Source organism: Aricia agestis, chromosome 16 (genome assembly GCF_905147365.1).
Source record: "Aricia agestis chromosome 16, ilAriAges1.1, whole genome shotgun sequence".
Lineage (NCBI taxonomy): Eukaryota > Metazoa > Arthropoda > Insecta > Lepidoptera > Lycaenidae > Aricia > Aricia agestis.
This window is the reverse complement of record NC_056421.1, coordinates 10168857-10195400: the sequence shown is the minus strand read 5'-3', so window position 1 is coordinate 10195400 and position 26544 is coordinate 10168857. Positions and strand designations below refer to the sequence as shown.

Sequence of the window (26544 nt, the reverse complement as noted above, 5' to 3'; positions counted from 1 at the left end):
GGGTTTATCCTCGCCTTAAATATAAAGTAATTAACCGTTTAAGCTGGTAATAAAAGAGGATTTGTTTGTACGTCATTTAAAACACGCTCTACATCAAACAACTATTATAAATAAAACATTGATTGCTTGTAGACAGTTACGAAGGCGTTTAGAAAATGCGTGTAAAAAGCTATTACCCGTCTCTACAGCTGTCTTTGGTTGAAATCTTAATCGGACACTTTTTGTTCGAAATCCTATGGGTACGACATTCTGTACAGCTTTGATTTTTTAAAATAACAGTAGATTGGATAGTTCGAATGTTTTTAAAAATGTATATAGATTTTTTAAATAATTATTTTGTTGTCGTAAAGAAATTTAGTCCACTTATTTTTCTACGGAAGTTAGGCTTCCGTGCCCAAAAAGTTTGTGTAACGGACACCTTTTATTTATTAATAATTTGTGCCTAAATTCTACATTATGTCCTGCTTATAAGTTATACTTAAAAGAATTAGACTATTGAGACTTAATTAGATGCAAATCTATTTTTTTAAATATAATTAATAATACAAAATGTGGGTTAAAACTTAAAACGTAAGCTCTACTTTTGTGAATGGTCTCAAATTTCGATTAATTTTTATTGCGGAAATGAACGGAACTAGTATGCGGAATGAATCCTCTTGAAATCAGTTTACTATGCCAAAGTTATGTAGGTTAATTATGTTTTGGTAATTTGGCATGTTTGTATTTCCGATTAAAAATCTTTTTTTAATAACTTTTTAAATGAAGTTGATTCCTATGCAATTGACAGACCAACGTTATTTGGTCGAATATGTCAATTCTTTTTTTTTTTTTAATGAAATAAGGGGGCAAACGAGCAAACGGGTCACCTGATGGAAAGCAACTTCCGTCGCCCATGGACACTCGCAGCATCAGAAGAGCTGCAAGATCGTTGCCGGCCTTTTAAGAGGGAATAGGTTAATATAGTAAGGAAGGGAAAGGAATAGGGGAGGGAAGAGGGGAATAGGGTAGGGGATTGGGCCTCCGGTAAACTCACTCACTCGACGAAACACAGCGCAAGTGCTGTTTCACGCCGGTTTTCTGTGAGAACGTGGTATTTCGCCGGTCGAGCCGGCCCATTCGTGCCGAAGCATGGCTCTCCCACGTATTATTACGTAATTCAATGTTAATTGTGATCTGTCAGCTGGTTTTGAAGTAATGCAACCAAACTACTTAGGTCCCCGATTTGCATAGGAATCAACTTCTCTGATAGTCCCTACGTTTTGCATGTTAGGCTGTCAGCTGTAGACTAGTTGCTATTTTGTTAGCTTCAAAACTCCATAGGAACTTTCAAAATAGCGTCTACTCTACCACTACTAGTTTAATCAATCATCAATCGTCATAAACTTAACTCATTGACTTCACTGATTTTTGGAAAGTTTTACGAACATTTGATTTTCTCGCCTCTTTATATAGCCAAAGGTTATCAGCATATTCCTTAAAATGTATAATATCTATTATCTAAGTAAGTTTAAGCTTCAATGAGAAGGGAAGGGAATGTAACCCGTGGACCCGATTTTCTAATCTCCAACTTTCACAGACCCAAAGTCAAGGTTCTGTGGGTCACAGGCACGACCACCGGAGACCCATACTGATCCTGATCTACTTATCCGCCATGCAAATCGAACTTTTATTCTCGAAGTAATAAATCACATTTTCCCCTGCCCATTGAAGTGACCAGCGAGACACGAGTACGTGATAAGTGTGTAAAATGGCTTATTTCAAGTAGCGGGATTCTAAAATTAAAATACTTAATTATAATTTCTAGAACTCCATTTTCAAACATGGCGGTCAACTTTTTGCAGATGATACTCGTTCATAAAATATGTATAACTAGCGACCCGCCCCGGCTTCGCACGGGTATAAAATATATTATTATTATAGCCTACGTCACTAAAAAATGATTAAAATCGATTCAGTAGTTTTGATTTTAAATAATTTATATTCATTACTACCCGTGGCCCGCATTGGTCGGTACTGCCGCAAAAGCTACGTTCCGCAATTTTTTAATCTGTAATACCTTCGAAAATCTGTATACATATAAAACTCAAAACTGATTGGCATAGTGATCTATCAACGCACAGCCCAAACCACTGGACGGATCGGGCTGAAATGACACGCAGGTAGATGTTATGACGTAGGCATCCGCTAAGAAAGGATTTTGATAAATTCCAACCCTAAGGGGTTCAAATAGGGGATGAAAGTTCGTATATTATAATTCCTCTTAACGCAGCTTCGCTCGCGTTGTGGCTTTGTAAGAACATTAAAAATGAGTTTCGACTTCATAATAATTATTATTTTACGTACAAAAGGAAAAATTGTGTTAACAAAGTAAACAATGGAACTATGATAATTAAATTTGATTAAAATATAAATGAAATCAGAACTGCGAATTACGATGTACACTCCCATACTCGCTCGATAGATGGTGTAGCACTCCCTTTATATCGCGGTATCGCTTGTTTGCGGAGTATAATAATTATTATGGCTTTAAAAATCCGGGATAGGTCGTAATACTCAATCGAAAGTAACATCGGTGCACGAATAACCTCCTGAAAGTTCAAAAGTTGTTGGGCTATCGTCATAGAATTTGTACTTTGTAGAAGTACCTACCTGTTATTATCAATTAATTTTACGACCTAGAATATATACCTAGAGATAGAGAATGGGTGCTAAGCTAAGTACAGAAAAGTTTTAACGTGACCTGAAAAGAAAAGAAACCTTAAAAAAAGAAATGAAATTCCACCAAAACATTAAATGTAAAAAGGAGCCAAGCAAAATATTGCATAGCTATGCAATATATCTATCGTAAAAAGTTTTCAGATCACATTCAAGCCAAGCCTTCAACTTATTTTGTAATTTAAATCAACATTCAGTGAATTTATCAATAGTTTTCTTTATTTTATAATTATTATAGTGGCTTGGCAATGAGCACAAGAAAAACAAACGTAAAACTTCATATTTGGGGTAGTTCATACTTACACAAACGGCACGGGTTTGTTGTTGTAAAAAAGACCGACTTTTATGGGTCTTTCACCCTTTATATTAAAACTCTTGTGTTGTAACTTGTAGCCTGTAGGGTGCTGTAGGCACTAGGGCCTAGGCAATATGCATGTAGTTTATCCATTACCTGCAACTTATAAAAAACCTTTATTAGTTTATGAAAGGGATCTAAAGAATTCTTAATCATATTATATTAATCTTTGCGAGTTTTTACATGTAACGTAGGTAACTAAGGGTGGATTGCACCAGAGGCGTGGTTATAGTTACAATTATGGTCAAATATGGCGTCCATATTGACTTTAACCAACGATTTCACATTTTGCATTGTAGTTATAGTTAAAGTTACAGTTATAGTAAGTTGGTGCAACCCACCTTTACAATACCTTAGTTAGAAGTTAGACTAATTACTTTTAGATAAATTAGACTACTACACCTTCCAATAGCTTATTCAGTCAAATGATTCCGAATCTAATCCCGTTATTTTACCTCAAACGTATTCCTTAGCGCGGTGTTGCGTAATTAGCCGATTGTTAAACTACAGTTACTGTCCGCTCTGTTTCCCCGTATCACAAGAAAACGGTATATTTTCGGTTTTATTATGATGTAAATATTAACATACTACTCGTATAATACCTGCAGTTGGTACTTTGGTACTTTCAAAACATGAAGGTTAAAATTATTTTGAAACTCTTGTTTTACAATACAATTTTACAATTCTTCAGAATTAGTAAGAAATTCAGTTCTTATTGTAAGAACTTTATACAGAATTGTAATAACTTCAGTTCTTACAATTTCAGGAGTCGGGGTTAGGACCTAATGTTACCAATGATAATTCTTCCCAAAATTAATATGTCGCACATTACTTTCAGTAGTGGAACTCTACCTACCTCTACCTACTCTACCCTGAGAGTAGAAAATAATGAATTTGTTACTATATGTAGTCAGTATATTTTGCGAGTTCCAAGCTAGATCAAAACTTCATAAGAGCAAGAAAGTTAGAATTTTTAGTTTAAAACTTAAAAAGTAATATTTTAGAAATCTTTGCTCTTACCTAATTTATCGCACTTTTAACTTCCTTTCCCATTGCGTCCAGAAGCGTATACCTACAATTAAATTATTTCCAAGGCTTAATATAAATATGATCTCCACATATCATATAATGAGAACCACAGGTTAGGTAACAATACCACAGGCGAGAGTGAAAGCCCTGAGGCTGATGCGCTTCGACGCGTTGGTACATACGCATTTAAAAAAATAATTAGTTCTTTGACTCTTATTTCAAATTCTTAAAAAGTTTTAGCAGTGCTAAGGGTTTACGTCCAAGAAATTAAGTTATGAATTTAATATTCCCCGCTTTTCATTTAGCGTTAAAAACGATTAAAACGTTCAAAACGCCTCCTGTTTTGAGCGCTTTAATCGTTTTTACCGCTAATAGAACGCGGGGCTTATGTTCTTGATTACATATAATATTGTGATATGACCATGTAATTTAAATAAGTCAAGTAAAGAACGAGAGAGTACTTAAAATAAGTCAAGTTATTTAAAGTAAATAACTAATTATATTTTTCAAAGCTTGTGTACCAACGCGTAAAACGCTAACTCAAAAGCGCAATAAAATCGTTAATGAATAATAATATAATAATAATATGTATGGACGCTTCACACCACGTCAGTCTGGCGCCGTGCTAAGTACCTGAAGGACTTGTGCTACAGGTACCAATAATAAGGTAATACTTTTTATACTATACATATATTTAAGATTTTTATTGATACACATATTTAATACATATCCATGACCCAGGAACTTTGAAAATCTTTTTGTTCCGTCGGCGGGATTCGAACCCGCGACCCCCGGCTTGAGCTACCAACGCGCTCACCACTGAGCCACAGAGGTCGTCGAATAGATAAACTAATGCTTGACTCATTACCGAAACCTGTCAAAAATCGCGTACTTACAGCAAGTCACATTCTAAGTATTATTTAACTACTTTTAAAATATGTATATTATCGTTTTAAGGTTTTAGATCAATGCATGTTGAATACACGTATGAACTATGCATAAAATAGGAAAAAAACGCAAGTAATTTTTTTATATTGAAAAACTATTATTTAAATTATTACTCAGCACTTAAAGTTAAGTCGCAATTAAGTTAAAAGAAAATAACTTGAGAGTGTAGTAAAAGGTGTAATGGCGGGGTGCGTTTTGTAGGAAGTCATATTAAGAATACTTTCTTTTCAATTATGAAGTTTATTGCTTAGGAGATTACTATCATTATCGTCCCATTTTTTATATCCTTTTGTTATAAAGAATATGCATAATTTTGTGATGAGAGAACGATTAATAACATGCAGGTACCCACTTCCCGCATAAAAAGTAATTAGTTTCATAGTAACATATGTTTTTCCGGGACTCAAGAGTATCTCCATACCAAACAACCAAATCGGTTCAGCGGTTTGGGCGTGAAAAGGTGACAGACAGACACAATTTTGCATTAATAATATTTGTATAGATATCTCATAACACTGGACTTAATGAAAAAATGTTTGTCGTCATCTGTCGGCTTGGCAGTGGGCTTGACATTACAATATTATGGCCAAATTACGTAGCTCTACCATCGGCATATGAATCAACTTTTCCGATAGTACCCACAGACCCACTATTCAGACGAGCAACTGTATTGTCAATATTACGCTTCAATTTTATTAAACTTTTTTTTGTTTATTTGACAATTAGATTGAAGGCGCTCGATGTTCAATATCAACCCTAGACGGTCAATAATATTACGCAATACGTGATATAGACAACAAAATTGCTCGTCTAGGAGGCCGGTAATGAGTAGTGGCAAAAGCCAGTATTGCCAGCACAGTACCGCTAAGGTGATCAAATCGTGTGAATTTCCATAACTGTATCTGGTAATCACAACGGTGGTAAGTGGTAAGCGGGGAAAATGTGTCCCACGATATGTCATGTATGATGATTATGTTTATATCTGTTAATATCATGGGCGAGGTGCCCCCAGGTAGGGGGCAGAAGATAAAATAAACGTCAATTTTCCTGGCAAGTGGAAATTAAAAATATTTTTCCGACCCAAATATCGACCAATAGAATTGCACCATTCGACGTCACGTGGTACAACCTACATGGTATTATACTGATAATTTTTTGAAAATTTTCTCTGGTAGTTGCTATATATAAAAAACAAATTCTAATTCTATTGGCCGACATTTGGGACGGAAAAATAATCCCCCGAATACCACACGAGCTTCAAAATTATCTGGCATTTCCCTCAAGGTTCCCTGCAAACAAATAAACGAACCTATCGGGAAATACCCGATAATTTTGAAGCTCTTGTGGTATTATAAGTGAATGTTTATTTCGATATCAATTCCGGCCGATATGACATACTACGTCAAACGTATTTTCGAGATCTCTTCTGAGTCGGCCTACTCGTTAGTTGATTCTGTTATAAGTGTTTATAATAGCTGGCCTATTCTGTATCGTACATTTTGTGAGGTTGGCGAGACATTTGACGAACTCTGTGGCTCAGCGCGTCAAAGCTCAAGCCGAAGATCGCAGGTTCAAAAGTCTTAGACGATCCTGAGTCATTAAATCCATACTAATGTAATAAATGCGAAGGTGTGTCTGTCTTTCTGTCTGCTACCTCTTCTGAGCCCGGCCCAAACCACTGAACCGATTTTGTTGATATTTGGAATGGAGTTACTTTGAGTCCCGATTCCCGGGAAAAGACATACCTACAATACTTTACATCCCGAAAAAATTGAGGGCATCAGCTATTATTTGATAACCACTAGGCACTTGGGCCGGTATAAATAGTACTCAAGATGCATCTCGGTCTCAAGACGCGATTCGGCTTTATGTTTGGTCCATGACAGCCAACTAATCACAGAGCCTGAACCGTGTCTTTAGACCGAGATGCATCTTGATTACTGACTATTTATACCAGCCTTAGTCTGACGGTTTAGAGATAGCTGTTTTGAACAAAGCTTTAAACTTAGCGCTGGCAAGTATTTTCAAATTTTTCCTGATTTAAATGTTCTCTTCATTTTCAAAAACCTAAAAAAATGCTTAAAATGAAGCAATTTATCCTTAGGTCAAATCTCAACGTTTTTTTCTTGAATCAAAATTTTGATTTGAATTTTGATTCAAGAAAAAAAAAACGCGGAGTTTTTTTTTTGCAAAAGTTGCTTAGCTTCCGTCCAATTCCAATAATTTTTGACTTTCCAAGTTTAAAGAGTAGACGTACCTAATCTGTAATCCATCAATATTATGGCTATTTACTCCATCGTGTATAAACCGTGTACAACGGTACAGAATTCCCCGGTACTGTTAGAATTCCTCACAATATGGGTTAATGACGCTGTGGCAAAATGCTTGTACTTTCTGCTATAGAGAAATTCTCGAGGGGGTTTTGTTTTTCTGCGCTTTTATTATTACGCAAACTATACTATGATTTTAACGGACCTACGCGACGGTGCTACCTCGTCCTACTTATAATAAATCAATCCTTTTTTAATTTTCGCGAAAATTCGGAATGTGTTAGTTTAGTCAAGTAGTAGCTGTAGTAGCCAAACTGAAATAAAATAGTATCATTATTTTAAGGCGACGCCTTGATAATTTGGCTGTGCGATATCGATTTTTTTCAGCAATTACTAAAGCTAAAAATTCAAGTTCATTGTCAGTATTCATCATGTCTTCTTTGAATTACCCATAACATAACACGGTGGGTCAACTTTTATAACACTGAATAATCAATCAAAAAGACTTCTGTAAAAAAGGGATTCTAATTTTGCCAACAGAGGAGAGTGATTTAAGCTTCCAAAATTTGTACATAGCTTGGTTCAAGCATACACTTTAATTTGCCCATAGCTTATATGAAATATATTTATGGTTTTTAAATTACGCGACAAAAACCATTTTGTCGCTTACGCCCTTTCCATTTCTTGCTGTTCCATATTATATGAAACACCCGCCGCAGCTAGCGACACGAAGCCAGCGGCGCTTATTCATAGAAATATGTACATAATAGTGTCGCGAAGACACGTCGTCTGCTGCTGCTTCATGTAGCCGGCTTCCAACTTGTACCTTAAAGGCGCTAAAATCTAGATCTGGCACAATCCTAGATTTATTGCTTTAGATTCTAGATATCCAGTCGATGGCTAAACAGTAGAGCCGTGATAGTGATCTAACTAGATGGTCTATCTCAGACGCATTGCCCGATGTTTATGGCCTAGTCCTAGCCTGGCTCAGGGCTTTTATGGTTATATATCGCTCTATTATATCATTTATCGTTAATACTTTACAGGTTTTATAGGTGTACCATATATAAATAATATATAGTAGAATAAGTAAGCTATTCTATACGCACACATAAGCGTGATTTCAGTTAATTTGTTTTCAAACAAAAACTTTTCAATGTTCCTGGGTCTTGAACGTGTATTAAATAATATGTGTATGATATAATAAACATCCTTAATAAATAATGTATAAACAAAGAACCTACATAAACTTAATACTTTTATACTATACATAATATATTTAAGATGTTTATTATATCATACACATATTTAATACACATCCAAGACCCAGGAACATTGAAAACGTTTTGTTCAAGTCCTTCAGGTTCTTAGCACGGGGCCAGACTGACGTGGTGTGAAGCGTCCATAGATAGATATATATTATTATATTATAATATTTTAATGACTCATACTTTTGAAATGAAACGCACCCCATCGCTTCGACAGGCTTCCATGTCCATGTGAACTTAGTTCAAGTACATGTCTGAGTTATTCTACTGTTGTATAATATAAATACTTACTGTGGTTGTAATTTGTTCCGAGCAGTGCTCGGCGAGCACCTCAAATTATAATTAGTGTCTTATTCCATTGGCATAAATGTCCTGTCAGATGTAAAATAACTCCGAATCGTACCAACAATATGAATTTTTATGTTCCATCTTAATAGGACCACGGGCCACCCAGAGCGAAATGGTCCACAAGGTTTTATTAGACAATTTAATAAGGATAGTAATTTACTTGTGGCGAACCTTATGTTTATGATCTTTCTAGACACATGAGCAATTCTCTTGAATAACTTTTTCCCACCATCACCTTAAAAATACAACACGCAATATAAAATACCAGCTTTTGCCCGCGGCTTCGCTCGCGTTAAGAGGAATTATAATATACGAACTTTCATCCCCTATTTGAACCCCTTAGGGTTGGAATTTATCAAAATCCTTTCTTAGCGGATGCCTACGTCATAACATCTACCTGCGTGTCATTTCAGCCCGATCCGTCCAGTGGTTTGGGCTGTGAGTGGATAGATCACTATGTCAATCAGTCAGTCAGTCACCTTTGAGTTATATTGTTACGTTCAAAGACCGAAATCGTTCAATGAGCGAAATAATGGCTCATAACGCGTTGTGGTCACAGTGAAACAGCCACGACGCGAAATTCGCAAGTTCTGGCAATCACAAAAAGACCATAACGCGAAATTCGTGTCGTGGCTGATATGCTATTCGTTAATCGTTTTTCTTCTTTATTCGTTCTTGATTGATTAATCGTCCATAGGTATGGAAGATTATATTTGAATTACCACGCGTACTACAAAATATTTTTTCTTTTACTAAATCACTGCATAACGTGTTTTTCATTATTATTTGAAAATATCCATGGTTCCATAATATCCGTGCTAATAATTAAGGCCTTTGTGAAAATATTAAGGCCAAAAAAATGTTTGTTGTATGGGAGCCCCCTTTAAATATTAATTTTATTTTGTTTTTAGTATTTGTTGTTATAGCGGCAACAGATATACACAATCTGTGAAAATTTCAACTCTCTAGCTATTACCGTTCTTGAGTTACAGCCTGGAGACAGACAGACAGACATCGAAGTCTCAGTAATAGGGTCCCGTTTTTACCCTTTGGGTACGGAACCCTAAAAAAGAATAATTTAGCTCAAACAGAGTTTCCTTTGTCAGTGTCTATTCTATAGTAGGAGACCCCTATACCTCTATTATGTGGTAGTCATAAGAACCGTGCTGACTGCTTTAGTTGGCCAGCTATGAACCTGAGAGGATTTCATTCATTCATCAATAATTTCTACATAATGACATCCATAATTTCAACAAAAGATGCGCAAAGGTATACAATGCGATCTCCAATCACATGTAGTTTCCATTGAGGCATAAAAAGCAAAAAAGGTGAAAATCATCGATAATCATTATGTGAAGGGAACTCCGGTCACAATGGCGTGGGACTCACTTGTACACTCCACTGCGAGTATACTGGAAATTTTAGAAAAAAAATAAAACGCATGGCACTCGGGGACTGCCGAGGTAAAGCTAATGGATAACATTTTTGGAACGAAGTTCCTTATCGCGCGTTCGGCGTAAATCTGAAGGCTAGACAGAACGATATGTGACCTTGATTCGACATCGAAACTTTTTTATTAGTACCTGCATGTTAGGGGCAGAGGGCGTTGATAGTAAGGGCCTGTTTCACCACTTTCTGATAAAGTGCCTAATAGGCTATTCACAACTTTTTTGACAGATTCTCCATACTTCATGTGTCAAGTTAAGTGGTGGATAGCCTTATCAGGAAGTGGTGAAACAGGCCCTAAGTATTCCTGTGCGTCAACTAGGCTAGGTTTTTTTTTAAATAAGCAGCGACGCGTTGTTAGTATTCCTAGGCAATAGATGGCATATTTTTAAAATAATTTATTTGAGTGTATATTATGTAAGTCAAAGACTTCTATGCTGTGCTGAGTGCTGACCGTATAACTTTCATAATGTAAACGATCCTGTAGCCTTTTTGGAATTCAAGGTAGGTAAGTACATATCTTTATCAAAATATCACAAACGATTCCACGGTGAAGAAGTGACAACCAACAGACAAAGTATTATAGGAAGGGGTCCGCGCCTTCTGTCTATGTTTTTTATACAACATAGTAATTATAATTTCTTGCTTTATTCTATAAGTTTGATGTTTAAGGGCCCCCACACAAAACTGCGAATTCGCATCGCATCGCAAATTACTAATCTGTGGACTGCGACTTCGCATTTATGTGTGGGAGCCCTTGGTCCTTACTCTTATTCTTCTCAAATGAAGAATTGATTGTCAATAATAATATTATGTAGCATAGACCTCTAATTTTTAATTAATTTAATCTGAATATGTATTTATATCAATTTTATGTGTATTATGAAAGGCTAAAGTTGTTTTTGCATCTGGCTGTACTTGCGTTAGCAGTGAACTTTCATTACCATGCAATTATTTGTCTGCGTGTTCCGTTATAAAATATTTTATTTTATTGCTAAAAGCTTGGCTGGGAATTTTTATTGATATCCGCTAAAACTTTAGCAATTAATCTATTTTAGCCTAAAGTAAATTACTATAGTTAAGATTATATGTTACGATTTTTTGGTTCCTTTTGAACACGTATTTTGCCTCGACATACTTACCTGCATGTCTTTAAGGTATGCCTAAATTGTCGTCTTATGTAAAAAAATAATATTTAAGGCGGACGCATCATGTGACATTAAGGTTATACCATAATATACCGTGCAAATTAGATTATTCAGATATACATTGTAATGTCGGTCAGTCGTGCTGTCTGTCTGTGCTTAATGTCTGTCTGTATATTAGCACTGACCCACAAAACTAATGTCGGAAAATTATCCTTTGCAGAAATGCAACAATTTATTGTGGCCTACATAATATTATAATCGTATTTTTTTTGGCCTGACTTTAGTCTTTACTTACTTATATTAAGTACTAGACGACGTCCTCAACTCCGTTGCGCCTAAACCCCTTTACCACGTGGAAACTGTACATTTTACAAAAGTATTCTATGTCCTTTCCCGGGACTCAAAGTATCTCCATAACACATCAAAATCGGTTCAGCGGTTTGGACGTGAAAAGGTAACAGACAGACAGACAGACACACATACAGACAGACAGACGGACAGACGGACACACTTTCGCATTTATAATACTAGTATGGAAGTATGGATTAAGGCTGCGCAAGTTGAACAGTTAATGTTGTTAAAGACATGTAAGTTTAAAATATAGGTACCGTCGAAAAATGGATACACAGGCAGTTGACGGATCTATGTTATTTGGTGGGATTATGTGGCCACTGGCCTGTGATCTAGGGTTGCTGAGGATTCCTCTTCCGCTTCCTCACAATGCGGAAGTTCCGCAATATTTTGGGTTCCTCAACCGTTATCGCATCCTCATAAATAAAAATAAAAAAATCCTCTTCCGCTATCGCTTCCTCAAAATTTAAGAGGAATTTATGAGGAATTTCACTGCGCATGCACGTCGCGTATCCAATCATGGCAACGCGCAACGCACACGCCAGAGTACCATTTTTTGCCAATTGTATCATTCACTCATCTTTTTTTGTGTGTTGTGTATGTTACTTAACTCCTCCTTAACTGCTGGACCGATTTTGATGATTCTGTATTGTGTGTGTTTTGAGAATGGTTTAGATTCATAATTTGGTCCACTGGAAAATGCCCTTTTAATTATTTTGTATTGTGTGATGTATGTATCTAGTTATGTACAGACAGGACAAAGGCTTTTGGGTTGGGTCCGCTAGTATTTATAATTTCCTATCATCCTATTCCTCATCCGCTTCCTCATCCGCATCTTCTTCCTCAAAAAATATCCTCTTCCTCATCCTCTAAATTTGCGCGTGACAATTCCTCTTCCTCCTCCTCTTCCTCATAATCACTTCCTCAACAACCCTACTGTGATCTGTCGGTTGACAGAACTTAACCAAACTAATCTATAGGTCCGCTATCTGGCTATGAGTCAACTTCTTTGATAGCTGTACATTGATATAGGTTTATAGGTATTATTATGTGAGAATTTAATACTTACACATTGTATTAAATTCTCACGTCGCGATGCTTAATCCCCCCAAACTCCTCCGAAGTGACTGGACCGGCTTTTGTGAGTAGGTGGCATTTTATATGATCATTTGTAGTTGACGTCCCGGTAACGGCGACAGTGGATAACCTCAGAATGGTGTAGTTAGTTACCGGTACTAATCCAGGACGATTTACTTAACTGTTCTAAAGCAGCAGTTGTACAAGATTCCTGACTGTTGCGGCACTTAAGTAAATAATACAGGGGCACTGAGAGGTAATGTTTAGGTTCATTCAAGACTTCTTGCGAAGTTTTCATTTTAATATCAATAAAATACTCAGTATTTTATCTAAATTGAATTGTAGATTATAAAGGAATAATTTAATAATAGCAGTCAAGCCTTTACTTAAGCTAGAGAGTAAACATAGTACACTAAACAAACTACTTTTGTAAACGCAGTCGTTTACGGATAACATGTTTTAGTAATACATATAATACTCGTATTATCTTTGAAAACACCGAAGTTAAGTCATTTTGATATTAAGGCGGGGATTCATCTCAATAAAAAACGATAACCTTGCACACAACCAAAGACCAAGCGTATACGCATCGCAATAAGATTCATTTTAGCTTAGCATAATACTGTAACTACTCGGGCGGATCCTCTCTATTTTTCATGTTTTTTTTTTAATATCTTTGGAAATAAATATTAAGAACCAAAATTGTTCGGTTAAAGCGATTTTAATATAGATTTGCTAACAATTTATTCAAATAAAATGTATAATTATCCTAGTTAATACTTATATTTCGAAGAAATAGAGTTTTTTCGGATTTGAGTTTGTAAATTAATTACAGCCAAAGTATTACGTTTTATTAAAACGTTTATGGTTTAAGGTATTTTAAATATTGTGCTTTATATCTCATATTTTTTAACACTTGGTTATTATATTGGAACTAGGTAAACCGAGAGTCACGGAATAACAAATTGGGGTTTATCCTCGCCTTAAAGAGAAATAGTCTGTAGAATATTACTAAGTAGATGTATACATCATAGTTATAAACAAAATATTTTACGACACATTGTCTATCATCCTCATAGATTCATAGATCAAAACCTTTTTTCTGTGGCAATAGAACAATGCTGACTAAGCGATTTGATAACCTCTTTTAAACTGGGCTAAGCAATCGTTATCATCGATTTTATCAATGTATGTACTTTCTCTCACCCAATTCTAATCCATAACGGAATACAATGAAAGTAAGGTACCAAAACATTGCACCCATAAGAATCGAGACGTGATCGAATTGTGCCCGATTGTTATAAGAATCGATTGTGATTCGTGATACAAGTTTTTTTTTTAATTTCATAGAAGAAATTAATGCCAGGTTCTCGCAATTTTATTAAGTAGTGAAAATACTAACTTAAATCTAATCAAAACCTACTATAAGTACTATTTAACAAAATCTAAGTATACTATAATGGATATTAATAAAAATCAATATAAAATTTTGTTAGTGTCGCTAAAAATCAAGAACGGCTGAGCTGATTTGGCTAATTTTAGTCTTGAAAATAAATTAATGCTCGTGGATGTCCAGGGAAGGTTTATGAGGAGTAAAGTGATACAAAGTTCGCCGGGTCATCTAACCTGTGATATTACTTAATAATAAAGATTATGATGAGCAAAATTTTGTAGGATTAACTCAGTGGCCATTATAGACCTTGTTCAATACCTCTCCATATATGGCCTTTTTCATACAATTAGGGGGCAAACGAGCAAACGGGTCACCTGATGGAAAGCAACTACCATCGCTCATGGCACTCGCCGGCCTTTTAAGAGGGAATACGCGTTTATATCTGACGACTATTAATTTTCGCGATGATATCTCCAGTTCTTTGTTAGTGTAACATTCTCAGTTCACGTGATATTACTGTTATAATTGTCTGTATTTTGCCACTGTAACTGTACATTACTACACAACTCGTCACTCGCTCTACCTATTATAAGTATAAGTACGTAAAGCATCTATACTTTAAGGCGAGGATAAACCCCAATTTGTTATTCCGTGACTCCCGGTTTACCTAGTTCCAATATAATAACGAAGTGTTAAAAATATGAGATATAAAGCACAATATTTAAAATACCTTAAACTATAAACATTTTAATAAAACGTAATACTTTGGCAATTGGCTGTAATTAATTTACAGACTCACCTCCGAAAAAACTCTATTTCATCGAAATATAAGTATTAACTAGTATAATTATACATTTTATTTGAATAAATTGTTAGTGAATATATATTAAAATCTCTTTAACCGAACAATTTTGTTTTTTAATATTTATTTTCAAAGATATTAAAAAAAACATGAAAAATAGAGAAGATCCGCCCGAGTAGTTACAGTTTTATGCTAAGCTAAAATGAATCTTATTGCGATGCGTATACGCTTGGTCTTTGGTTGTGTGCAAGGTTATCATTTTTGATTAAGATTAATCCCCGCATTAAGCTCAAAACTGCATGTTTTAAAAATAAGTATGTACTTGGAAAACTTACGCAATAGATATTCTAAAGTTTTACTACCGTCTACTAGGCAGGGCCGGATCTACCATATTATGGCTATTTGGGCCAAGCCCAGGGCCCCATGAGTTCAAGGGCCTCCGCCCCCCAGCTAAGTCAAGTCAAAAATAGACGATAATGCGAAAGAATTTAAAATTTTATTAAATTTTTGTTGGTACCCCTGAGAATCCTACGATCAAGATTTATTATACAATTTGGTGTTGGTACTACGAACTGACAGTTAAAATATTGTGGCCCTAAGTAGTTTCAGCCCAGGGCCTCGTAAGCTCACGGTCCGGCCCTGCTACAATTTACAAGGAAATACCAGTAGCACGTAAGTTCGGTATCCCATATTTTCGTCACTTACTTAGCCAAACTCTGCTACCATGGAATAATAATATGAAATAACAACTCTCCTAATACCATTTTTTACTACTTTATAAAATACTTAATAAATAATATTAATCAAATAACAATCAACTCTAAAAATATAATATTATGTTACTCAAACATCGGAGAACGCGCTAAAACTTATATTAACAAAAATCAAAAAAATCAAAATTGTTTTATTTCTGAATAAATTTAAAATAAATGTTTTCAGAATGTCCTACATGATGCCTACCACCGGTTCGGGAACTAACCCGGCGAGAAGAACCGGCGTAAGAAACTCGCACGGGGCCCACTTTTTTACCAAAAAAAGTGAGAAAAAAATTAATCTTTTAAAATAAAGTTTACAATTTTGTAACTAAATATTATATACAATATCCACATACATAATTGTAAGTACTATAATAATGAAGAAGTAGCCTTGCAAGAAGCCATCCTACTCCCAAGGTGTGCCATCGTTTATGAAATCATTGACCTTATAATAGGCTTTGGCACACAAACGTTCTTTAACTACTTTTTTAAATTTATTAATGGAAAGATTTTGAACGTTTTCTGGGATTTTATTGTAAAGGCGTATACATTGACCTTTAAAAGATTTACAGACTTTACTAAGTCTGATCACCGGCATATCTAGCTTGTGCTTATTTCTAGTATTCCTAGAGTGAATGTCACTTTTAACTTTAAATTTACTTATATTTTTTCTAACATATATTACATTATCCAAAATGTATTGAGAAGCAACAGTTAGAATACCAATTTCTTTAAATTTATCTCTCAGAGATTCTAAAGCAGACATTTTATAAATAGAACGTATGGCTCGCTTCTGTAGCACAAATATTGTATTAATGTCGGCAGCGTTTCCCCATAAAAGGACTTCATACGACATCCTACAATGAAAATAACTAAAATATACTAATCGTGCCGTGTCCTCGTCAGAAATTTCCCTAATTTTTCTGACTGCATATGCTGCAGAACTGAGCCTACCTGCAAGATTAACAATGTGAGGACCCCACTGTAATTTACTATCAAGTGTAATACCTAAGAATACAGTGTTGTCTACTAAATTCATCTTCTCATCATTTAATACTACATTGGTTTGGACTTGCCCAACATTGGGCAAAGTAAACTTTATACATTTAGTTTTACTAGAATTTAAAAGTAAGTTATTAACATTAAACCAATGTACTATTTTTGAGAGAGCACTGTTTACCTCGTCGTAGTTCGACTGTTGTCGCTTCACTTTAAAAATAAGTGAAGTGTCATCAGCAAAAAGCACTATCTCATTATTATTACCCTTAACTAGATAAGGTAAGTCATTTATATAGATGAGAAAAAGAAATGGGCCTAATATAGATCCCTGTGGGACACCTAATTCTATTTTGGTTCCTTTGGACCTTTTTCTATTTACCTCAACCCTTTGAGTCCTATTTTTAAGGTAAGAAGTCAAAAGGCTGAGAGCAGAGTCTTTAATTCCGTAGTGGCGCAATTTCCTGATCAATGTAGCAAGCTCAACACAATCGAAGGCTTTGGAGAGATCGCAAAACACACCTAAGGCATCCTGCGACTCCCCCCATGCCTCAAAAATACTGCAAAGAAGTCCTATACCAGCATCCGTTGTGGATCGACCCTTAGTAAATCCGTATTGATTATCATGTAGTAAATTATTTGAATTAAAATGTACTAGTAATTGTTTTAAAATATTTTTTTCAAATATTTTACTAAAGGTCGGTAGAATTGATATAGGCCTGAAATTCGTGGAATCCGATTTAGTTCCGGCTTTGAATAAAGGAACAATCTTGCTATGCTTCATTAAGTCAGGAAAATCACCATTTTTTATACAGTCATTGAAAATCATTTAGCTTTAGCAGCTTTACAAACTTTTCTGAAGGTTTTTGAGTAGTTTTTAACATATGCTTTAAATACTTCACTATTGTTAATATGCCTTTCATCATATAAGTCATATAATCTTTTCCTACTTATTTTTATTCCTTTTGTTGCCCTATTAATAAATTTAGTTTTTTTATTACTGTTTCTAACCGTTTTAGAAGTAAATATTGAATTAAATTGAGTTCTTATCACCTTAAATAATTTATTAAAAGCTTCGTCAGAGTTATGTGACCTATCCAATAAATGGATATTTGAATTTAATTTACTTCTAAATTGCTCAATACGTTTTGTGGTCACAGGAATAAACACAAGATTTTTCTTCGCGTCACTGTCACATTTCATATTAAAAGAAGCTATTTGTCCACAGTGATCAGAACTTAGCTTATTAATTATTTCTTTTTTATCAGGAATAAGATAGTAAATATGTTGTCAATACAAGTGGCTGTAGTAGGTATCACAGTCCCTTGTAGGTTCCTGAAACAAACTGTGAAGGTTATACGATTGAAATAAAGATGTGAACCTAACAGTAGTGGAGGTTAAATCTAATAAATTAATCTTAAAATCACCACATATAATAACCTTTTTGTTAGATGCATATACTTTTGACAAAATTTGTTCCATTGTTACTTCAAAAACAATATATAACAATACAACAATATATAATAAGATGTTAAGACCACACATTAAACAAAATAATAAGTCATTACACAAATAACGCATTTAATATCTAGTTCAAAATAACAAAAGAAAGTTGTTATTGTTGTATTTTTCACTGAAATGCATAATACGAATAATAGTATGTAACAACAAAGAAAGTATAGTTTATGGTGTGAAAATAAGTAGGGCGACGATACCGCTACATTACGGGTCTTAAGATGGCGTTTTGATTAGCTGCAATCAGAACTTCCATCACTCATTACTTGATTGGCTGTGGTCTTGGTGGTCCAGAAATAAAAAAAAAAAGTCCAAAAAACATTTGCGCACTGACTTTAGTCGGTAAGGTGTGGAATGTAGAGCAAAGCGTTCTTTTGGTTACCTATTCTATTTCAGGCGCGGTCGCAGCCTGAAATTGGGGGGGGGGGGGGTCATTTCGGTTTCGGTTCTGGGTTGAGAGCTGTCTAAGGTTGGGTGAAGTGGTTAGGGGATAGCTAGAAATTTCCTTTTACTATTTGGCAAGATTTTGAGATTTTTCAACTTTACCTTAGATTTTGACATGACCCCATGTCCCCTGTGACCCCCCCTTTGGACCGCGCCTGCTCTATTTTTACATTATGTACAGTACTCTATACTTCTATAGACTAATTATTGTCGTAATCACGAAAACACCCGAATCTATGAAACGTAAGAGCTCCAAACAATGCACTTGCATTTTGCACCTTGTTCAAAGGAAATAGAAGTAAATATCATATAGCAGGTGGCTGTCCGCTGTCGCCGATCCTGACAATATTATGTGCTATTCACCGGGAAGCCATCGCGGCGTTACCATGGTAACGTCCAAGCAACGTCAGGCGCCTCTACGTCGCTGCAAAGCGCTGTTTTTCTTAAAGTTAAGTTTAAAATAGCGCTTGCAGTGACGTCTTCCGACGCTCGGGAAATACGATCGTTGCCGAAAAGTTACGAAAATTTCTATGCGCATTATCAACTTATTTTGCTATAATATTTTTTCATGAGCCATGAAACGAGCAGACAAATTTGCTAATGTAACTGTAATAACTCGGTTATAATTTTAGTAATATGGGATAACGGAAGATTTTCCGACCGATCGCGGTCAGCTCAGCCAGGCCGAAACCCGCTGTAGACATTTAAGCTGGCCTCACACAGCCGGAATTTCATAATCGGAAATTCATATTATTAATTCAGAAAGACCGGAATACCATACAATATCAGTACGCTCCACACACATTCTGATTTTTTCAGATTATGAATTTCATAGATCGATCTGTAAGAATATGAATTTCTGATTATGAAATTCCGGCTGTGTGAGGCCAGCCTTATGTTGGGGCAAACGTAACAATTTCAGAAACCTCGAAGGCAGAGTAGACAGAAAAGGCGCAAATTAGGGTTGTGCGTTGTTTAGTCTACAAACTTTTAAGTACTCAAGTTTTTGACGCGTTGAACTCTTTTGTATAGAACTTGACAAAGGGATAACTTGATTGATGGGACTTGATCCGTTGCGCCAAAATAAGTTGATCGTGCGGGAACAGTACAAGTTTCGATGAAAAGTATCCTATATGTCCTTTTCCTGGACTCAAAGTATACCCTGGATACCAAATTTAAATTTTCAGCAAAAACATTTCAGCTGTTTAGGCGTAAAGAGGTAACAGACAGACACACTTTCTCATTAATAATATTAGTATGGATATGTTCTGCGAGGTGTTATGTTAATGAGTTTCATTTTTCAAGCTACTTATAATATCGAGGGCGTATAAAAATGTCGTAAGAAAATTTAAACTAGATGTTAGTGCAATATTGGGAGTTTTGGAATAGAAAATATACAGTGTGTTAGTGTAAACACCGTTATCCTTGAAACCATCAAATGAGCCCGTCAAAATGAACAAATTTTTCTATGAGAACAATGTTGGGAACTCAAAAAAATGCCGTCTTCATACCCATACGGATGCCCGCATCGGCAATTTGTATGGGTATGAAGACGGATTTTTTTGAGTTCCCAGCATTGTTCCCATAGAAAAAGTTGTTCATTTTGTCAGGCTCATTTGATGGTTTCAGGGATAATGGTTCAAGTACACTAACATCTTGTATACAAAAGATCATTTCACGCAATTAAGGAAGTACTTTCATAGACACATGCAAATTTTCAGTTGTAGAGACGAATTAAACAAAAACTAAAAAAGTTTTTGTTGCTTCCTGAAAAGTAGCGCTTATACGCCCTTCTGGATTGAAGTCCACGATAAGTATTCTTTTTGCTCATCAACTGTTTCATCGATTCCAGGCCGAGCATGTGGCTGATACTCATCGCGCTGGTGTGCGGTTGTGAGGCGGCCAACCGGGTTACCGACGTCGCCACCACCTGTGACAGGAGTTCTGTGACCGTGACCGTCACCATGCAGGAGCCCTTCAAGGGCCTGGTGTTCAGCAAGGACTTCGCTAGGGAGTGTCATGCTAGAGGTCAGTAGTCTATGTGTATAAGTCGATTATGTAAAAAAAAATCTTATGGCTAAGAAGTAGTTTTTGAAAGAAGCTTTACCGTTATCAGCCCAAGGTATAAAAGTCTGTAATAAAGTAGGTAATTTGATTGAATTGGTAATGAGTGTCAAAGGGATATTGCAGATGGTTGCTATAGAATTTAAAGGTTTTTCTTAGATAATATTATGCAGTAACAAGTTTTCGCTAAGCTTACTCGACGAAACACGTCAATGCTAGCATTATTTTGCGCATATTTTCAGAATACTGTCTCAGAAGTCAGATCTATTAAATCATTATGTCTCATTAATATATAAGTATAAACCAAAATGTAATTCTCACTATGCATATCATCGTTAACTTTCCAGGGCAATCCACCAACAACATAACTCTACACCTGCCGTCCAACGCGTGCGGGGTCCGCACCTCCCCGCTCAACAACAGCATGGCTGAGGATGAACTGTACTACAGTTTGCAGCTAGTGGTGCAGATGGACAGGCAGCTGCAGCAGGCTACGGACCTGGAGCTGCTTGTGAGGTGAGAGAGTGAGACAGAGAGATGTTGCGGGGTTAGGTTTTCCCCGCTCAACAACAGCATGGCTGACGACGAGCTGTACTATAGCTTGCAGCTAGTGGTGCAGATGGACAGGCTGCTGCAGCAGGCTACGGACCTGGAGCTGCTTGTGAGGTGAGAGAATGAGACAGAGAGATGTTGCGGGGTTAGCTTCTCCCCGCTCAACAACAGCATGGCTGAGGACGAACCGTACTATAGCTTACAGCTAGTGGTGTAGATGGACAGGCAGCTGCAGCAGGCTACGGACCTGGAGCTGTTTGTGAGGTGATAGAGTGAGACAGGGAGATATTGCGGGGTTAGCTTCTCCCCGCTCAACGGCCGAAGTTACGCGGCGGACATTCAGCATGATTACGCCCGCAATTGACCCGCAATGTCAAACGCGTACAATATACGGACGGAAATAGTGTGTCATCGGTAATTTAAAATACATTGCGGGTAGTAATCATGCGGAATTCACGCCGCGTAACTTTGGCCTACTGTGTTTAGACCACGGAGCTAATACAAAGTAGCTCCGTGGTTTAGACACTTACATGGTAGTTCAAACAGGAACCTTGTTTCTGCATTCCCTAAACAGTGAAGATTAGCCTAAACTGAAGCTTGTGGCACGATATACATGAATGAAAGAATTCGTGAAGGTATTAGAAACACCAGGTACAAACGTCAAGGAGAATTGACACTTATGCCTTGGTGATGCTGAATATCGGATGTGACGTGTAGGTAATAGTGATGTGGTTGCAACTTGCAGGTGCAAGCTGCAGCGGCGCGCGATCCGCATCAACAGCTCGGCGCTGGAGGGGGTCATCAAGTCCAAGCTGAGAGAGATTTCCGGACATGACGGAAAGAGAGCGAGGTACGGGTGAACTTGAAATGACGATAAATATAGCATTTTTCTTTGGTTCCTACCTTGGGCTTCCACGAATATATCTTGACTAAAATTTTTAATTAGCCAATTCGGTTCAGACGTTTTAGAGTTTTAGTGAGACTAACAAAATGTTTAATTCATTTGATCTATGTAGGTGATGATAAAAATAAAGATAATTCATCTAGATTTATGTCAGTTTTGGTACGTTACAACATAAACAATAACCAATAAAGTATTTTAAACATTAACCTTCTAGGACTGGCCGCAACCGTCACGTGGAGGACATAGCTGACGTGGAACAGAGGGAGCTACTGCTGGAGTCGGCGCGCGCGTGGATGAGGCTCGGCCCCGCGGCACCCAGCGCGGAACCCACCACCGTCGACGTGGGGCAGCCCACCAAGCTCGTTATACAGGCTACACTGCCAGGTAGGCTATTAGAGTAGGTATACGATGAAATTGCGGACACAGGAGTTAATTGCTCCTGCGTAAATAGTATTACATCGCGTTAGCAGCTGTTGTGGTCACATTTAAACATAATATTAGAATGGTAAAGCAAAAACTTTGTCTTCATTTTATTTTGCACTTCGGTGTACCTAAGTCAATAAAAAAAATTAAGCTTAAAATTAAGAAATTATGTGAAGATTCTTCAAAGAACCTTTCTAACGAGCTAAATGATGACCAATCTTTCTGTAATTTTCAGTTGGCGTCGGCCTACGCGTAACGAACTGCATCGCCCATGACGGTCTAGGCGAGGCCTCTCAGAAACTCCTCGACGAAGCCGGCTGTCCCATAGACGAGAGCATATTCAGCAAGCCCATCATACACCGGCACAAGCAGAAAGACGAAATAGACTTCAGCGACGAGAAGATTCGAATGGAGAAACTGAGATCGAAAGATCCAGAAACGATTTACAAAAGTATGATGACGTACCAACACGCTGTCACCACTTTTGCGGCATTCAAGTTCCCCGATAGAGCGAAGCTTCACCTGTCCTGCGGTTTGGAACTCTGTAAGGGACCATGTCCAGTAGTCAACTGCAAAGCGCTGCAGAGACCCCAGCAGACTAAGGACGGTTTGGTGCGGAAGGCGCGTTTGGATAAGGAGGCCAAAGGCGTCGTGATAGACCGACTCGAAGTGTACAACAGTATCGAGGTTTTGGCACCCAATATTGAGTTGGAGGATGAGGCTTCCATAAAAGGTGGGTTTGATATTATTTTGTTAAATATTTTTTTACAAAAATGGTACGATGTTATCGAATACACGTCATAACAAACCTAAAAAAATATCCACAGCCGAGTAGTACACTGTTCACATGTGGCTACTTGTCTCTTTAACTCACGCATAAAATATATCACTGTCTCCTTTACACATCTATTTTATAGACACAGGAGCATAACAGAGAAATCAAGTAGCGACAGATGCAAATTGCGACTGTCTCTACCTAACTCCGCTCTCTACCTAACGCTTTTCTAACTCTTCGTTATTATTTATTTCAGATTCGAGAAGAATCCAAGGTGAAGAAGATTTGATCAGACGGTTTTCACCGGGCGATAAGACAATTTGCTTATCCCCCGGCAAGATGGCGCTAGCGTTCTGCGTTCTCGGCGTCATATTCATCTGCGGAATCGCTGTAGCTTTCGCATCACTAGTGCGAGCGAGACGACGAGTACCGCACGACCCGATGCATACATCCCTCTCTTTCTACACGGGAACCAAGAGTCTGTTCTCTTCAAACGAAAGCAGCAGCTCTGGTCTCAGTGGAAGCAAACTTTTACTCACCGATAGTCCCTATTTAGACCACCACTCGTCATCCAGTAATAATTGGCCATACAATAGAGCGTATTAAGTTAAAATATGTAGTTTTGTAAGACATCGAAGTTTGATCGAATTTATTGGTGAATTCACTAAAATTACAATAATATAGGCCGCGATTACATCTAATTTCTTATTCTATTCTGTTGAGAAGGTGTGATTTGTAAACGCAGCTTACTTGTGAAAGCCGAAAAGGTTCTCTCTTCATAAATATCCCAAGACGATAGGAAAGAAAAATAAATATAAGTAGCCTATTCCTAGGGAAAATAATCTTCTTTTCCCTAGGACTAATTTTATAACTGCAAATATTTATTTGAAGTTATAATAATTATTATTCCTCTGATAAACTAAATATTGAAATATAATATTATGCTCTGTCTAGTATTATTAGTAAGTAACATAATGTTTTGAGGCAATGCTTTTGGATTAGATAAAGGTGTTGGTGATAGAGGTTTTTAATTTTTATTCACATTAGCATTTCCTCGAAGTTAAATTTGTAAGTTATTATTATGTGATATAATTATTAATAAGATTATTTAATATTTATACGTTTATAATAAATGATTCAATCAAATTAATGATTTTTATTTATCCTTTGCGGCCTCGAGCCTCCACAAATTATCCCACAAGTATACAGTTCCTACACTTATGACGTAAAATTATACACTCATAATATTTTAATAGCATTTTAAACATTATTAAAATATACTATTATTATTATAATTTAATTACTTAATATTTTTTTATAAAACTCAAAAATAATCTTGTGATTTTAAATAAACAGCGCCATCTTTTGCGCATTTTCAAAATCTTTTCCAGGTATATAACCTTTTCTCACGTCTAGATGGCGCTGTAAGGCCTAATTCCTAACTCAGCCTGATTCATGAAGTATGTAAAGTACCTGACAGTATTTATTATTTAATCATTTAACAATTTTGTAATTTTCAAGCGTTTCTGCTAAAATATTGTTATCTTCTAAAATTATTTTTTTATTGTCAAAAATTTATTTGATCATAGACAATAAGTTCATAGACACAGTAGATGTCACTCTGTATTGTCTATGGTTGGAGGATGACATCATTTTGACAAAGAGTATACATAATTTTCAGAAGATCATTATGGAATAAATATTCTATTTAGTACCTATTAAAAAACATAAACTTTCAAACAAGGAATAATAATTATTTTAAAGTTTTGTATTTTGTACATTGTTTTTTTTTTATAAACTAGACTGAAGTGTTGACTATCAGTCTATCAAGTTATAAAAAATAAAAAGGTGAAATAACAAACATTTCAAATTAAAATGTTTGTTATTTCACAAAAGAAACTTGAGTAAAATATTATTTTATTTATTTTCACACAACAGGTGAGTTTAATAATAGTTAAAATATTTCGAAAATTACAATTTTAAATAAAGTAAATTTAATATAATTTTAAATAAAGTAAATAATTTAAAAAGTAGGCACCGTTTCAATTTTGACACTTCTGTACGGTCGAGTTGTTTACATCACTTGCATAATCTATGACTAGGGCGGTAAAGTGATGCTTTCGCGGTGATCTTTTGCCTCGCCTGCGACGCCGTGTTCGTACTCAGTTACGGACGATTTTGACGAAATTTATGAGAGAATACAAGCCGTGTTGATGTAGTGTGATAAATTGTGATTTTGGGCATGACTTCGGTACAAAAGACCGTTTGATAGACATTTCTGTGTTTGTGTACAAGTTGACCTGGGAACCGCAAAACTCCTGGAAACTGTGGTTTGTGAGTGTATGTGTGTCAACTGTGCTCTTTAGCATTGCGGTGTATTTTAAATAAGAGGTAAGATGTATTTTAAATATCTAATTTGCACGTAAAACCGTTGTGGCTACTGAAAATCTTGAGGAATGCAACCACGCCGATATCCCGACTTTGTGAACAGTGTAGGTACGGTACTTCTCGGGATTCAAAATTCGAACACACCTAGGCACTACCAACTACCTAATACCAATTTCACCCCTATTTCCAAAAATTGCAAAATTTATAATACATATTACTGTAAATATTTTTATCACCACACCCAAAATCGACCTTCAAAAGATTAAATCATCGTTCTAAAATACATTGCTTAAGTAAATAACGAGAATGCATCATATCTTGGTGTGAAAAAACCGACTTGCCGTTTTTGTAAACTCAGTTTCTTTGTAAGGAATGAGTTTAAAATTAAATGTACGAAATTGTGTACATTGATAACTCATATATTACAGATAAGTGATAAGTACAAATTACTGTAGGTATGTTACATTTATTAAGAATCTTATGACATGATAAAAAGTGCACTGACGTACCTAACAAAAACGAAAGAAAGATAAAAACATGCCTTTATAGTTGTAGTATTCTGTAAGAAATAAGAAGCA

At 36.1% G+C, this 26544-nt stretch overlaps 2 protein-coding genes across 12 annotated transcripts in view; both read left to right on the top strand.

The window, feature by feature from the left end:
- Window positions 1–24318, top strand: part of LOC121735078 — a 47164-nt gene extending 22846 nt beyond the window's left edge. Inside the window, exons 2-7 of one of the 3 annotated variants that reach the window (XM_042125760.1) lie at window positions 20713–20888; window positions 21272–21440; window positions 22222–22326; window positions 22595–22764; window positions 23039–23536; window positions 23835–24318. In XM_042125760.1, coding sequence (XP_041981694.1) covers window positions 20720–20888; window positions 21272–21440; window positions 22222–22326; window positions 22595–22764; window positions 23039–23536; window positions 23835–24184 — 1461 coding nt within the window. In that variant the 5' untranslated portion in view covers window positions 20713–20719 and the 3' untranslated portion in view covers window positions 24185–24318. Of the gene's footprint in view, window positions 1–20712; window positions 20889–21271; window positions 21441–21504; window positions 21591–21629; window positions 21741–22221; window positions 22327–22594; window positions 22765–23038; window positions 23537–23834 lie in introns of those variants that run through there. The other 2 variants (XM_042125761.1, XM_042125762.1) reach the window with 2 other exon arrangements.
- Window positions 24319–25681: 1363 nt separating this feature from the next.
- LOC121734854 (spectrin beta chain) overlaps window positions 25682–26544 on the top strand; it is a 78185-nt gene continuing 77322 nt past the window's right edge. For 8 of the 9 annotated variants that reach the window (XM_042125489.1, XM_042125490.1, XM_042125491.1 and 5 more), the window contains exon 1: window positions 25682–25969. The gene's annotated coding sequence lies outside the window, so the exon portion shown is untranslated. The remainder of the gene's footprint in view (window positions 25970–26544) is intronic. The other variant, XM_042125492.1, reaches the window with a different exon arrangement.